Source organism: Varanus komodoensis, unplaced genomic scaffold (genome assembly GCF_004798865.1).
Source record: "Varanus komodoensis strain SLA01 unplaced genomic scaffold, ASM479886v1 scaffold55, whole genome shotgun sequence".
NCBI classification, from domain to species: Eukaryota; Metazoa; Chordata; class Lepidosauria; order Squamata; family Varanidae; genus Varanus; species Varanus komodoensis.
Window position 1 is genome coordinate 3115660 of NW_025336157.1, and position 13792 is coordinate 3129451.

At 53.7% G+C, this 13792-nt stretch overlaps 1 protein-coding gene across 2 annotated transcripts; it reads right to left on the reverse strand.

The window, feature by feature from the left end:
- Window positions 1-1390: 1390 nt before the first annotated feature.
- On the reverse strand, window positions 1391-13111 carry STX5 (syntaxin 5). Of its 2 annotated transcripts, none has more exons than XM_044448752.1 (11): window positions 12973-13111; window positions 8986-9208; window positions 8351-8421; window positions 7767-7822; window positions 7254-7324; window positions 6556-6672; window positions 5668-5724; window positions 4251-4332; window positions 4029-4129; window positions 3249-3370; window positions 1391-2464 (listed from the first exon to the last, which is right to left on the reverse strand). In XM_044448752.1, the coding sequence occupies exons 2-11, from the start codon at window positions 9187-9189 to the stop codon at window positions 2305-2307; spliced, it is 1041 nt and encodes a 346-aa protein (XP_044304687.1). In that variant the 5' UTR covers window positions 9190-9208; window positions 12973-13111; the 3' UTR covers window positions 1391-2304. The 2 variants fall into 2 exon arrangements, with proteins under 2 accessions (XP_044304687.1, XP_044304686.1); XM_044448751.1 differs by having other exon boundaries at window positions 8986-9472; window positions 12973-13100.
- Between the last annotated feature and the right edge of the window lie 681 nt (window positions 13112-13792).

A 13792-nucleotide genomic window follows, 5' to 3' on the forward strand; every position in this document is an offset into this window, starting at 1 on the left:
CCCTTCAGCTGTTGTGGGCCTCAGTTCCCAGCTGACAGGACTAATAGTCATGAATGCTGGGCTGCGTAGTAAAAAAAAACACTGGAAAGGCACCATGCCTGAAAAACTCACCTAGCTAATGCAACCTGGTGACCTATCACAGAACGACTCTGGATTATGCATAGCATTACCATGACGTTCAGCATTTCAAAAGCCACGTGTGTACATCTTCCACTGCGTTCTGAGCACAATAATAGGCATGACACAGTCAGGCAGGTAAGCACCTCAGCAGCACACAGGATATGAAACCCCAGAATGCAGTTTCTGCAAAAGCACCTGTTCACTTAAGCGTATGGTGTGCATGCCCCCCTCCCCCAAGGTGCAGGCAAGAAAGCATCAGCACAAACGAAGAGATGAACTTTTTTTTAAAGCAAGTTTCCAAAAGGTAATTTGCAAAGGTGCCCTGAAGTAGAGCAGGCCCGGCGATTGGCCTGTGCGCCTCATGCTAAAGCCACTATTCTAAAGGGTATTGCACTGTATGCCTGGAGGATGGGATGAAAATCTAGCTGAAAAGGTTGACTTTCCATCTGTTGGAGGAAGCCACTCTTTGCTATGCAGAACCAAGTTTAATTGAACTCAGTTAAATGGGTCTGATCCTGGACAGGATGTGGGAGGCAGCCAGTCCAGCCCACTGCAGCAGAGGGGAATAAAACACACAGCCGGGCCATTCCAGTAAGATGCCTCCCACCCCTTTCCCTTCAACGCTTGTCCCTCTTGAGATCACAAGTCTGTGAGCAGGGACTGACTTGTTTTTATCGATTGTACTTAAGCCACTCCGGGAGTCCTCTGTGGCACCGAAATGTGCTAACACAATTTAAAAGCCGTTTTTCTAAAAGTCAGAGTCTTAAGCTTGTTTTTTTTTTTTTCCTTTCCTTTAATAGCTTTTAAAGCACAGGCCAGAGCCGGTGCTGCACCCATTCAAACCGGAGGTTAGGTACATCGCCACCTGTGGAGGCTGGATGATGGGCAGCCCACCCCTCACCTTGCCCCAAGATTCCATCTCGTGGGAAAGGGAACACACTGGCAGAGTAGAAAGGGGTGCCAATCGTGGAATGTTAAGGCCATCGCAACGGGAGAAGTAGAATCCCGCTACCCAGAGGAAGAGGAGGAGGGGGAGGAGGATTCTGGACAGGAAGAGAAGTCATGACTCAGCCACCATAAGCAGGTCAGGAAGGTTGAAACAGCCTCAGCACAGGCTATTAAGAAAAAGGAAGAGGGCAATTGTGGGGGAGATGAGAGCTGGACCATTAGTGAGTGTATTGCACGAAGGGGCAGCAAAAAGACCTTTTCCTCTTTGGGGATGGTGTGGGGAAGGGAACTTTTGAAAGCTTGAGAGCAAGAGGCGGCTCTGGAGGGGTTGGCAATGGCCCACAACTCCCGTCAGCCCTAGCTAAGGATGGGGATCATGCAAGCTGCAGGCCAAGGCAGCCGGAGGTCAAAACGCCTGCCCTGCAGAGCGAGTCCGCGGCACGCAGGAGGCGGAGTGTGTTTTCAGGGCCCAGCGGCCGCCAGAAGGCCCAGTCATCTCAGCCCCCTCCCATACCAGGCAGGATGGCGAGGCCACGAAGGGACTCTGGCCGAGAGTCAGCGGGTTCCTTCTAGGGGAAGGGGAAAAGAAAAATGTGGAAGCCGGACGGACTCGAAGAGCCGCTCTGCCGGCTTGCCATGAACGGAGGAGCTGCCGATCCCCAGCGTCGCAAGAAAGGGACTTAAATATGCTATTAGTTGCTGGAGGCGGCAGGGAGAGGATCTACACAGCCCTCTGGAAGTGGCGAAAGGCGCAGGGCAGGGCAGGGCGGCCGCAGAATCCCAGGGATGCAGCTCCTTCCCTAACATGGTGCAAAAGGGAGACTGCAAGATGCTGTTGGTATACTTCTAAAAACAGACGACGACTGCAGGGGCTAACAGATTCGAGTCCCAGAAGATGGGCCCATACAGGGAGTAGGGAAAGAGATGCGAGATCCTGGTCCTGCTACACCCGCCCTGGGTCGCGTCCCAGTTGGGGAGGGGGCATTGGGGCAAAGCCCTTCACAGCATCGTCCAAATGCTATTGCACTCTGGTCAGGGTGGGGCCCACCCCCGCTCCAGGCCGTGAGCCGCCGCAAAAGTCACCACGCGGGCGGACGGGTCCCTCAGGCGCCGGGCACACGGCGGGGGACTCCTGTCCGTGCCAGCTGCAAGAGGGCAGAACAGTCCGGGGCCCGCTGCGGCTCCGAGGAAGGAGGAGGGGGACAGAAGGGGGCTGGCGCTGGAGGCAGCTCCCCATCAGGCCAGAAACACCACGAAGATGATGAAGAAGACAATGAGGATGAGGAAGATCTTGACCATCAGCCACCGGTTGGAGGTGACGGACTGGAAGTACTTCAGGATCTCCGTGTGCGCGCCCTCGACATTGAGCTGGGCATCTTCCACGTTGGCGTCGATTCTGTGGGGATGGCAGGAGAAAGGACAGGTGAGGCCCAGCGGAGGAGCTCCCGGCTCCTTCTACCCTCCCGGCATGGTTTTGGTTAGGCATGCCAGGCCAGCTGCCTTATCCAATCGTGCATAAGGAAGGTCTTATTCTATATCAATATCAGAATTGGTGCTTTGGAATTGTGGTGCTGGGGAAGACTCCTGAGAGTCCCTTGGACGGCAAAGAGATCAAAGCAGTCAATCCTAAAAAAAAAAATCAACCCTGACTGTTCTCCAGAAGGACCGATCCTTAAGCTGAAGCTCAAATACTTTGGCCACTTAATGAGAAGGACGGACTCGCTGGAGGAGACCCTGATGCTGGGAACGACTGAAGGCAAAAGGAGAAGGGAACCACAGAGGGTGAGGTGGCTGGATGGGGTCCCTGGGGAGGTGGGTGTGGGGTGGGTGGACTCCAGGGGATGGCGGAGGACAGGAAGGCCTGGAGGAGTGTAGTCCGTGGGGTCGCAGAGTGGGACATGACTTTGCCACTGAACAACAACAAATGACCCAAAGAGCCTTTGGCTACCGGGCAGCATAAACATGAAATAAATAAATGAGTCTCAGCTCCACCCATTTTGCATTTGGGATTCCCCCCCCCCCACATCCCGTGCCCCAGCCCAGCAAGTTTCACTGCAAGAAAACCTGGCCTCTGGGGCTGAAAGAAAGTCCCTGCCCCAGGACCAGAGCAGAGGAGCCGGTGGGTCGAACCAAGGCCCCGACTACTGCAGTTCCCCTGCAGAAGCCCCAGCTGCTCCCACCTCCGGATGGTCTCTTCCTGCTCTTTCACCATGTGTGCTAGTTGCTGGAATATGGAGCCCAGTTCCACTATGGTGGACTCAATGTTCTGCATCGTGTCTGCCCGGCTTTGGATGTATGAATCCTGTGAAAAGAAAAGGGCAACTGACTTGTTCGTAGGGGGGGGGGAACTCTGGAGGTTGGAGGGGGACCAAAGGAAACCAGGGCAGGGCAAAAATGGAAACAAGAAAACACACACACACACAGACAGCTATTGGGGAATATAAAAATGTGATGAATAAATTTCAACTTGGAGCCCACCGTGGTCCATAATGAAGCCTCGAGAAAGAGGTGTCCACCTTTTTGAATGGGGGGGGGGGGGCCCCCCTGCACAGCAGCCGGGGAGGTGGGGGCGAGAGGGCAGGGCAGGGCAGGGGGCAGGACATCTGAGGAACCCCAGAGAACCTGACTGGGACCCCAAGGAGCCTGGACTCGGCCCCCACACCTCGGCTTCGCCGCGCCTGTCCCGACAATGCAGAGCCAGCCAGCCAGCCAGGCACGAGTGGGCGAGTCCTCCCGCAAGCTAAGGCGCTCCCACTGGCCGGATGGGTTGGGGGAACCGGGAGGGTCTCCTGCACGGCGGAGCCACGTGGCCTGCTGGCTCAGCCCTTCCTTAGCCCACAGCCCGGGGACGAGGAGCTGAAGCGCAGCCCCGAAGCGAAGCCAGCCTGGTCTCCCAGCTCTGCCCCTCCCAGTTTCCGGCAGAAGTGCCCACGGCCCCAGCCAACCCCACCCTGAGGCACCTGCTCATTGATGAGCTGCAACTGCTGGCTGGTCCGGCTGTCCATGTCGATGGCCACATCTCCCGAGGGCCGGGGCTCATCCTGAAGCATAGCCGAGCCGCCTGTAGGGTCGAGCCAACTGGTCAGAGACGACAGGCTGCCTCCCGCTTCCTGCCCTGTTCGCATTCTAGGCAGGGCGGAAGGACGCGATGCCGCCCGTTCCTCCCCTGGGCTCCAACTCACCCAGTTTGCTGGCAGACAGAGGCAAGGCAGACACTGGGGTGCGGGAGAATTGCTCTCGCCGGCTTTTCTGCTGCTTCAGGTTCTGCGGAAGGGAAGCGGGGAAGGAAGCTTGAGGGAGCAGGGCCAGGCACCCAGGCCACAGGCCTCAATGGGCAAGGTAGGCCTCTCCGCACGGAAGGTACAGGCGGTTGTCCATGAGGGCCCCGGTGTTCTCCTTGCCCTCCCAGACCATCCATCCATCAATGCAACACACAGGAGTAAGTGAGGGAGCTGACGGGGACATCCGGTTGAACTGCCAGTGCCCGTGAGGAATGAGAGAGGAGGCAAGGCTCTTCCACCAGCCCTGCTGAAAGCCTGCTTCGTTTTCTTCCTCTCCCCTCCCCAGCCCTATTTCCTTGTGTGCTGTGTCTTCTCAGAATTCAAAAGGGATTTAAAATTTAGATGATAAGCCTGTGGGGGAGAGACTCTGTTCTTCTAGCAGTCGTAAGCCATTCTGGGAGACTGCTTTGCCTGGGAAATGGGACAAAAGGACTTTAAATGAAGATTACTGCCGCTTCCTCACATTATTGGCAATTCTGGGCCAACAGGGCGGCAGCAGGCGACCTGGTGCCCTTGGGAAGTTTTGGGTGGCAACTCCCCAGTCAGCATGGGCAAGGGTCGGGGACTATGGGAAATGTAGCCTAAAACAGCTGGAAGACACAGACCCTTGCCATAAGGCAATGCAATCTTTACAAGTTTTTCTCCTGGAAATTTTAAGTCAAGTTGATTCAGCAGGGGGGTTGATGCGTTTTAAACTCCACATCTCTCAAATGGCAAACACGGCCAACTCTGCTGCAGTTTAGGCATGTGCTGAAAATGAATTCCTTTGTCTTGGCCTTTACACCCTTAGGAAGCCTGCTGTTATGATGTTCCGTGCATAGCTTATCGTTACAAATGAACTTTGGTTTAGGTGTCGTGCATGTTTATAGCAGTGCATTGAAAGTCAATGGGATTAAAGTGTTGGACCAGGACTCGGGAAATCCAGCTCTTAGTCCCTGCATGACGACTTTGGATTAGTCCCTGACTCTCCACCTGGCCTACCTCACAAGGCTGTTGTAAGGATAAAATGGAGAGGAGGAGAACCCTCTAAGCCACCTTGTCTTCCTCACAAGAGGAAGAAAAGGCAGGACAGAAGAGTGATGAAAACTGCTGCGCTGCATTTCCAAGGAGCGTACAGTGCACTTTTTGAAACAAGTAAAATCAGCAACGTGAGACAAATCAGAATTCAGCTAGTCTCTGCCTGTTGTCCTTTTGATCCGAGCTGCAGCTCCAAGCTGCCTTACTGATATCCGGGGGGAGTAAAAAAGGAGGGCCTTCCGAGCTCATCCGGAAGTTCCCCATGGCAAAATTTTGGAGCAGAGGCTTCTCAGGGACTTACTTCTGTCCGCACTTCCAGGACCGACTTGAAGTCATTGGACATGGATGCCAGCTTGGACTGGAACGGAAAGGGGAGGAGTTAGGAAGCCGAAAGACAGAGGACAGGCCCCCACATTCCCGCCCTTCCAAAGCCGCCCTTGCATGATAAATATCTGAGTGTCGGGAGAAGTAGGATGTTCCACATACAGGAAGGGTGTGGCACCCCAGGCTGGGGACCCCCAGTTCGGCCTCATCCCTCCCCTTGGCAATGCCCCCCACAACCGGTGACTTCCCAGGTTGGATGCGGCTCGTTCTTCCCTCCTGAAACACTCTCCCCTGATATTTTGTTAATTGGAGCAAGAACTTTAAACTCAAACTGGCTGATGCTTTCAGCCTCATCTCTTTTGCCCAGCCAGTGGCTGGAATGCGGCTCCCCAGGCAATTCTCCGAAACGGAATTCGGCCCTCAGGCAGGAAGAGGATCCGTGTCTCCAGTGCAAAGACTATCTATCTAGAATTTTTGTATGCCGTCCCAGTCGCATGAGCCTTGGGACGGCTTACATACAATAAAGTAAAAACCTATGGATGATGTTAAAAATGGTTAAAATATTGTTTAAATAAAAAGGTCTTAGCCTGGCATCGAAAAATAACGACGGCGCCAGGTGGACCTCTCTGGGGAGTATGTACAGGGAGATGTGGACTTTGTGCCCCGAATGGATATATCACAAAATTCTGCACTTGGAAAACACTGCATGCTGGAGCCTGTATAAATTAGGCACCTTTGCCTGGTTTTGTTTATTCGACGGCTGCTTTCCCAAGCTCACCATCCCCTCTGGCTTGGAAATTCACCACGCCTTGCCCCCCACACCCTTGCTGTGGCTGCGCCCCCAGCCCACTTTTTCAGGCCTGACCTGCAGTGAGACCACCACCGTGTTCGAGTGAGTCTGGACATGTTTTCCACTCTGGCTGCCTTTGGCCCTGACAAACTCCTGCAGTTGTGCGATTTGTTTGTTTAAACTGTTGATATCCTGTTGGGAGAAATGAATAGCCTGAGGAGGGTGGCATGAGGCATTGGAGCCGGAATTTGTCTGTTTGAGAGAGCATGGAGGCAGTGGGAGAGAGAGCGAGCCAGAGCAGCTGCAGGAGCTTCCGCCATCTTGCCCAATCTGTGCACAGTGCTCAGCCTTGAACCTGCTCTTGGTACATCGAGGAGGAAACAGAAGAGCAGGTGAAGGAAAAGCAAGGAGGCATTAATGGCATTTCTATGCCGCCCACTTGCCAACACCCTCTGGGCCATTTGTGATGGTTAGAACACTAAAATGTAACACGATAAATTGCAGTATGAAACCTTTAAAAGTTTAGAACTGAATTATGCAACCAAGGAATGAACAAGAGCAGTTTGGAGTTTTAAAAATATGAGAATGGATTCAACCACCAGAAACCGAGGGGCTCAAATGCCTGTTCTGTACCTGGGGTTGGAGAGATCACAATGAAAGGGCCAGGGCAGGGCATCCCACAACCAGGGAGCCACCACAAAAAAGCCCCCCCTTGGGAGCTGGGTACCCCCACCTTTCACAGGAGGGGTCCAGTACTGCCCACCAGCTCTCACCTGCTTGATGATGTAGGTTAGTTCTTCGATCTCCACTGCCTTGTCGTCAAAGAGAGATTTCCGCTTGGCCACTGAAGAGGCGGGAAGTCAAAATCTTTAGGCCCCAGCCTGTCTTTAAGCCCATCCTAAGTACCCCAACACCATCTCTGCTCATAATGCGAATGGGGCGGCATATAAGAATTCCAAATAAATAAATAATCCCAGCCTCTTTCTACAAACCTGCCCGACCCTGGCCTAAACACAGCATCCGCAGACCGCCGGTATATCAGACGGCAAGACTGCTTCCAGGTGGGACTTCGAGTCCCAAGACCCCCCACCCAGCCCCGCAGGCCAGGGCTGATGGGTGACTTGGACCCAAGTTGTCCCTCTGTGCACCACAAACCCCATTCCCCCATCCCAACATCTGGCCAACGAGGCCAAGGCAAAGCCGGGAAATCGAATCTCCGCTGACCCCTGCCCGACTCCAGGAGATTTCCCTCTTTTCTTCGGCATCCTCCAAGCACGGATACTCACGGATCGTTAGCTTCTCTAGCTTGGCAAACGTGTTGCTGAGGTCCTTCCCAATCCGCCTGAAACCCAGAGAGAATCAGCCATCACCACCAGCACCATTTCAAGAGTTTGCTGGTTTTCGTGGAGCCGTCCTGCTCCCCCAAAACCCCAAAGACTGGAATGTCTCTCCTAAGAATTAGCTCCTGGAAACAAGAGCTTTTAGCTGGAATAGCTGGATCCACTTTTGGTTTTATGGCCCCGTGGCATTTGCCCTCGATCCTACCCAGGCCTGCAACAGGGTGCCAAGAATTTCTCCCAAACCAAGTTTGGCCCTCGGGCAGAAAGAGGCTCAACACCCCTGTTCCACAGTCTGCTGCATTTCCTTCCATGCAAAGAAAGCCTCGACACTCTTCACATGCTCCACCGGTCTGTCAGTTTGCTAGGAACCTGCCACCTTCACCACAATGAGGTCTGAACCCTGCCCAGTGGGGGGCCCAGGGCAGTCAGGAAAAAACAAAACAGGTTCCCCTTCCAGCATCATATCCTCTGAGGTCCCTTCCGCACCGTGCCGGGACGTCCCTGGAGAATAAGCGGGCCGGTTCACTCACTTGGCCATGACTGTGAATTCGCTTCTTTGCCGCACCGCGTTCAAGGCTGGCTTGTTCATCTGAACCCCATTCTGAAGACGACAAGACAGAGAAACACCACTTGCTGTGACAACTGATACCAAGCATGACCAGAAAAGAAAAAAAGACAGGCACTCTCTTTGGACGGGCCCAGTATATCTTCAGGGATTTGACAGAATTCCAGTTTTCCTACACTAGGCCGAGCTCTAACCAACCTTCAGTTCCTGTCCTCCAGCTAGGAGGACAGGAAAGCTCCCACCAAGCCAACTGGAGATTCTCCTCTTGAGGCAGCTTAAAGAGGTGGGCTCACCCTGGGAAACTGTTTGATGGGGGAAAGGACTAAACTCCTTCTCTCTGCCACTACCCACTGGTCCTGTTTCACCCTTCCCTGGAATAGGGCTGCTCAAAATCTGTGCACATTAATAGCACCTGTGGAGTTAACAGCACCACTCGGTTGGCCGCTCAGTTAACAGTGCTTGGACCTGCTGCACGGTGGCCTCTTTCTGCCCGTTTCTGTGGCTTGCTTTTCAGCAGCTGTAAATCCCTTCAGGCCAGGTCCAGGGAGGCACAGAAGAGGAAATCCCGGGGCGCACCAAGCTCACCTGAGCAGCACTCACCTGTCTGCTTTGCAAGGACTTGCAGGCGGAGAGGAACTCCTGGGTGCGGTCTTGACACGACATGGTGTCCCACTGGGGCGGAGGAGGCGCAACAGGGGCTGCAGAGGCGGCGGCGGTGAGAGGGGGCAGAACCTGCGTCTGGGAGGGTCCCAGGTAAACACCTTGGTCAGTGTTTCTAGAGCCGTGGCGTTTCCTCGTATTCATGGAGGCTCATAACCTGGTGCTTCAGCGAAGAGAAGAGTGCCAGTGATGCTGATGCCACCCGCTCAGCCGCATCTTACCCCCCACGAATCCTTTTCCTTCTTTCAGATCATTCCAGTCTCGAAAGCGTTTCTGTTATTGTCCCCAATGACACTGTGCCAACTAAAATGGGAGTTCAGATGGCCCTGTCATTGCTGTCCAGCACACACCATTTAGACATCCGTCCCTGCCTTCATCTCTCTGCTCCACCCAGGCACTGCCCGAAACAAGTCACTTCACCCAGTTGCTGAAAGGGAGGGAGCAGAAAAGAGACGACATGAATTCCTCCCCCATGATCACAGCGATCAGACTCTCAAAACATCGCCAAAACTGTTATTTATGTATTCCAAGCCAAGGTTCTCTGAATGGTTAACAATAATTAAAATTAAACAAAGTTAAACACACACACACACACACTAATTTAAAAGAAGAAAACGGTAGCAGCACTTGCTGTTGCTGTTTTTTGACACAGAGGCATAGCAGCGGGACAGAGTACATGGAATATTTAAGTTTAAAAGCTAGACTGTTAAAACGCTAGGAAAATAAACAGACCACTGGTGTCAAACAGAATACAAACTAGGTGCCAGCCGCACCTCTTTGGGGAGCTCATTATACAACTAGGGTGCCACGACCAAAAAGGCCCTCTTCCTGGTAGCACCTGCCTCACTTCCTGTGGAAGGGGCTCCATGGAGAAGGACCCCGGAAGAGGGCCTCAGGACCTGGGTAGGTACAGTCAATCCTTCCGATAAACTACAATCAAAAGCAATGGACTGAGTCTCCAGGGACAATCTCATGAGCATGTGCTTGCTCTGCGCAGGATGCACGCAGGAAATCATTTCTGCTTTTCTTTGAGAGCCCAGCAGCCGCCACCATCTCTTTCCTGGGATGGGAGCATAAAAAGCCGGGGTACCCGGGGTCCTGAAAGCATCGGCACCCCAAACGTGCTCTACGAGGAGCTGAGGAAAAGACCACGGGAGTAGACCGTGAATGCGCTGTACCACCCAGCAGCCTGCCTGTCTTCTTACGGCATCAGGGCCCTGGCTCTGCACTTCCTCCCAGCAACTTCCTGACAGTGTGGAAGAGGCTTGCGTCAGCTTCCCGGGTCTGAAGAATGCAAAGGTGAGCTGCCAGGGCACCTAACGGCACTCATTGGCCGTTGCCTCTCTTTGGAAACCGACTTTGTGGCTGCCAACACCCTGTTCCCTGCCCTACGGTGCCTGTCTACTTGGAGGCAAACCCCACTGTTTCCAGAGGAGCTTACTCTCAGCTAAAGGGCACATGGGAATGCAGACCCAACTCTGGGGGTAGAGTATAAGGCCCCTGTATAGATGGATGGGGTTTTAGAAGGCCCCAGAAATTCAGTGCAACTGAGGGGCCTTTCCCAGCTCCAAATTTCAGGTGGCAGTTTCTGCTACCCCAAACAGTCCTGCTCACACTTCCCACAGAGACTGGCCCCCCTTCCACTCACAGAGGCTATCAGAACCAACAGCCCAGCCAGTCAAGCAACCTACAAAGAACACTTGTCTGGCAGGACTGGGAAACGGCTGGGAATTGGAACCTTTTCCAGTGAAACGCAGGTGAAAAGGACCAACGGGCGAGGAAGAAACAGCAGACAGCGATCACCACCACCCTTCTTGTTGAGCCTACCCCTTTAACGACCACCTCATTGTCCTTTCCTACACCACTCTGGAAAGTTGGCAGCTGACAAGCAGGGTGGAAAGGCTTAAAATAAATCAAGAAGTGCTTAAAAGCCTCTGCTGCTGAGCACCAACTAGCCACCTGTCACCATCTCCTGCTTGGAGCTAGAGGGGTGACGCACCTTCCCTCAAGATGCAGTGAAAGTGCGTGCTTTGGGGGGGGAGCAGGAGGGAAAGATCCCCCTCCCACCTCCAACAGGTGGTTCCCCAGATCTCCCTCGCAAGAAACCGGACGGATCCCTTGCAATGCAAGGGAAAGCTGCAGGCTGTGTTTCTGCATATTCTGATACCAGGACCAGACGTGTAATGAAACCAAAACCAAAACACAAGAGCTGTTATGGTCGTGCTCTTTCGGGTTTCCCCGAACTGCTCCTGTCCAGATGTTTTGGGAAAAACATACAACTAAATAGGCACACCGTGTGCTCTGATACTGGAGGGTCAAACCGAAACCAAAACGATACAGTACATGACCTGCTCTTGTTCAGCCTTCTCCAGCCCAGAACCTCCCGATTTTTGGGACGACGACGCTGTCAGCTTGAAAGAATGGCCAACAGTGGTTATGAACAGGGTCATCCAAACCAGCAGAGGCAGGGGGCAGATTGGAGAAGGCTGCTGTATTGACAACCCTCTTAGAGGCAACTAGTTGCAAGCTGCAAAAACACGAGATGGATCTGGGTGCAAGTGAGCAGGGCTCTCCTTAGAACGCTGCCCAGATGCTTTTTTCCGTACTTTCAAAGCTCCCAGGAAGGGAAGTTCATCTGCTGAAGCCTCTGCTGGGAGGAAGGTGAACCAACCTTCCTTATCTGAACCAGCAAAAAAAGCTCTTATGCTCCTACAGGTAACCCTACATAGACTGGCCATCTGGACCCAAGCCTTGTCTTGCCTATTTAATGTCTAGTGATCCTCCAAGACTGGGCTACAATCCAGAAAACCAGGTTCTCAGCCCAGCTAATTGTTGGCACCATGGTCTGGTCGTTCAACTCCTCATTTCCAACAGAAACATACACGAACATTGAGTTCTTCCTATGCAATTACCTTTCATTCCTTTTCAGTCTTTGCCATCTCCCCCATAAACCCTGAACTTTAAAGTACAGTCTTAAGTTCTGTGGACTGCATAACGTAATCAATTATTTTATATAAATAATCATCTTCACAAGAATCTAAATCCAAAGAAAGCCAGACAATTGTTCTGCCATGGATGCCCAACACAAAACTCAGTGTGGGGTTTGTGGAGTTCTCAGGCTGTCTCCCAGCCAGGCACAAACCAAACTCAGACTTGCTGAGCTTAGGAAAAATCAGCATATCATGTGCCCTCAGACCACATTCCGGCCCCACTCGCCTTCTTCCTATTCCTCAGCACCAATGAAAGAAAGAGCTTGAGAGATGGACTCTCTCACACACTTGGTCTCCCCCGCATAGGGAGGCCCCTGCTGCTGGAAGAGATGGGAGCCGATGTTTGCATTAAAATGGTCTGCAGAGGAGAGACCGCTTTTGTAGGGAGACACCTGGGAAGCGGGGCAGGCAAAGGGTACTCTCACGAAATAGTTGGAAACTTTTCAGGTGAGTCACCAGAAGGAAGGTGAAAAATGCTGTATTTATCTCCCGCTTTCACGTCCGGTCCTTCCCCCAGGGCGCTCAGGCACCTGAACTGTTTGCCGTGTGTGTATGGGGTGCGGGGGGGGGGGCCCTTTTGGGAGGACACCAAGAGGGAGAGGAGAAAGAGCTTGGGCCACTAGCCCGGGGCTTGTGGACTGCAGAGAAAGACGGAGAGGCAAGACTCGGAGGCGGTTTTCCCGACCTGCTCACTCCCCATCCTGTCGCGTTGGCCTATATATCTCACCCCCAGCCCCAGCAACTTGTGGGAGGCCGGCTGGGTGTGGGGGACGGGGGACGGGGCTGCGAGAGGAGGAGCTCTTTTAGGGAGACACACGCGCGGGGGGAGGGGGGAACTCTTCGGCGCGGGAGGGGGAGCCACTGGGCAAGGGGGACCTCTTACGAAGGCACACCGCGAAGGACCCGGAGGGCGGGGCGCGCCAAGCCGCGGACTCACCGGCCTCGCGGACCCGAACACGGCTCCCGGCGCCGCCTGACTCCTCAGCTCCGAAAACCGGCCCGGGCCGAACGTCCAAACAAGCCACAGAGAAGGCGGCCCGCTGACGTCACTGCCACGTACTCTCTCGGCGCGACGCGTCAGACGCACGACGCTTCGGAGGCTCGCCGCCCCGCCCCTTCCTTGCCCCGCCCCCAGGTCAAACGACGCAGCTCCGAGCAAAAAACGCATCCTTTCGTGGACGTCCCGGCCGGAGGCGTGGCTCTGTTGCTTAGCAACGAAGACACTCGAGTGGTTCTAGGCCCTTGGAAAAAAGGAGGGGGGCCGCCGCGTTGTGGCTAGGCAACAAAGAGTGGGGCGTGGCTCAGGCTTACCTGGGAGTCTACCTGAGAGGCAAAAATTCAACCAGGGGGCTTTACCCGTTGCATTGCTACCTGTCCCATAAGGGCTGGGGGGAGTGCAGCAAAGTTGTCGCCCTTCAGCTGGTACTTGCAACATCCCCCTTTTTAAAAATCTCAAGCAGGCACTCTAAAAAAGAGAAAATACACATCGGGCACTGTAAAAACTAATACAATTCTAGCATAAATTTCCTCCGACACTGCCCACTTCTTCTGCCCGGTTAGGACACTGTGTTAACGCACGGTTTGGACTGTTGCAATGCACAAACACAGCTGCACTAGCCAAGCATGCCTTGTTATTCACAACCAACCTAGAAAGAGAACCTGTGGTTTGTTGTTAATTCTGCATTCTTTAAATCATGAGTTGCCATTGCGTGGAAACCCAGAACTGTGCATCGTGCAGGGGTTGTTTTGCGGGGCTA

What these genes read in the sequence shown, in the direction of transcription:
- STX5 (XM_044448752.1), bottom strand. Translation starts at nt 9,189, where the DNA reads ATGAATACGAGGAAACGCCACGGCTCTAGAAACACTGACCAAGGTGTT. An exon ending in GAATTCACAGTCATGGCCAA is followed by an intron (nt 7,823 to 8,350) that starts GTGAGTGAACCG and finishes TCTGGGTTTCAG; the next exon opens with GCGGATTGGGAAGGACCTCA. An exon ending in TGCAGCTCATCAATGAGCAG is followed by an intron (nt 3,371 to 4,028) that starts GTGCCTCAGGGT and finishes TTCTTTTCACAG; the next exon opens with GATTCATACATCCAAAGCCG.